This window comes from Monosiga brevicollis, genomic scaffold (genome assembly GCF_000002865.3).
Source record: "Monosiga brevicollis MX1 MONBRscaffold_14 genomic scaffold, whole genome shotgun sequence".
Lineage (NCBI taxonomy): Eukaryota > Choanoflagellata > Craspedida > Salpingoecidae > Monosiga > Monosiga brevicollis.
In genome coordinates, this window is record NW_001865051.1 from 599820 (window position 1) to 601538 (window position 1719).

At 56.9% G+C, this 1719-nt stretch overlaps 1 protein-coding gene across 1 annotated transcript in view; it reads right to left on the minus strand.

Annotated features, from left to right (window-relative positions):
* MONBRDRAFT_37551 (uncharacterized protein) overlaps window positions 1-1191 on the minus strand; it is an 8773-nt gene extending 7582 nt beyond the window's left edge. The window contains exon 1 of the mRNA XM_001746914.1: window positions 69-1191. Coding sequence (XP_001746966.1) covers window positions 69-866 — 798 coding nt within the window. The 5' untranslated portion in view covers window positions 867-1191. The remainder of the gene's footprint in view (window positions 1-68) is intronic.
* Window positions 1192-1719: the final 528 nt, after the last annotated feature.

The following is a 1719-nucleotide window of genomic DNA, read 5'->3' on the forward strand; positions in this document are numbered from 1 at the left end:
TCGTCAATGAGGCAATTTTCGGGCTTGATATCGCCATGCACGAGCCCAGCCGCAGCGATATCACTCACTGCCGAGGCCAGCTGACGAAGCCATCGGCGCAGCGCAAAGGGGCCTGGATGATTTTGACTCTGTGGGCAAATGTAGTCCAGCAGGCAACCGCCGTTCATGTAGGCCAAGACCAGGCAACCGAAATCCTTGTAAACAAAGCTATCTCGGAGCTGTGCGACGGCTCGAGCTCCCACCAACGCTCGCATGATGCGTCCCTCATACAAAGGATCGGAAGAAAATGTTGGGCGCGACACAACCTTGATGGCTACTCGAGTTTTGTAACGAAGATCTCGCGCCTTGAACACGGTGCTGCTCGCTCCCCTGTCCAGCACGCTGAGAATTTTGTATCGCTCCTGCAGGACATCGCCAACGTGGATAGGAAGTTGAGACTCTTGTTGGTCTTCAAGTTTCTTGCAGCGTACCAGCGGTGGGTGATGGGGACCAGGCGCGTCGAGACTGGGTACAGCATCCGTGCTAGCACTTCTCGGCTTACAGCGGCGTTCGGAACTGGCAGCTTGCATGACCAAGGCGGGCACGGCCGAGCTGTGACGGCGATAGCAACGTGACCGTGGTTCTGGAGGTGCAGGAGAGCCCTGATAAAGATACAGGCTCTCGGGTGAGGCGCCCGTCGTCGTGAGCCACTCGGGTGCCTCGGATCCGAAGCGATGTGTTGGATGGATGGGGCTGCTGCCGCTACCGCTGCCGTTGCCGTGTCGGCCAGACGGTGATGGCACTGTGTCGTTGGAGCATGGATACCACATTTTGTCGCTGTTGATCCGAGCCGTTGAAGCTGACCTCCAACTGGGAAAAGCGTCCATGTCATAAACCGAAGATGCCGTTGTGGAGGAAAATATAGCGCGTGTGCCGTTGGGACGCTGTGCAGCTCGGCAGCGACAAAGTTTCCGCAACCACACGAGCGGGGAGCGGAGGGCTTTTTGTTGTTCCTAACTGCCTTGAAAGAGGCAATCCTTTGCAACGCACAGCACTCGATGGGGGGAGTTTGGCACCCCAAGCACCAAGCGAGGGAATGGTGTAAATTTCGATGTGATGGGTGAGTCAGGCACTGCCGCTCACTGCCGGTTCAGCTAGACCCCAAACTCTGCCAAATGAGCTCAACGCCCTGCCCTGGCAAGCCCCCCCGTCAAAGCCGTAGGGCCCCACCAGCCCAAGCTCTACCAAGTGAAGAGAGAGCGCACGCACGCGTTTGTGTGTTGAAGACAAGTCGGCGTGGCGGGTGGGGGGGAAAGGCCAACGGGTTGGGGGAGAGGAAAATGCGCAACTTGCCCACTGCTTTTGCTCTTTCCACCCGTCGTGTCGTCGTCGTAGTAGGAGGAATAGACAAAAGGGCATCAAACTCCTCCTGCATTGGGCGGACCAACCATCAAGGCGTACGCTTTCTTGATCTTGCCAAGCGCCACACAAAGCACACGTCATTGTTTCAGACGCTTGTGGCGGTTGGCTCTGTCGCAGGGCGCGGGTGTGGGTGGCGTGGTCTGGGTCTAGGAATCATGCCTCTTTTCTCTCTCTCTCTCTCTCTCTCTCTCTCTCTCTCTCTCTCTCTCTCTCTCTCTCTCTCTCTCTCTCTCTCTCTCTCTCTCTCTCTCTCTCTCTCTCTCTCTCTCTCTCTCTCTCTCTCTCTCTCTCTCTCTCTCTCTCTCTCTCTCTCTCTCT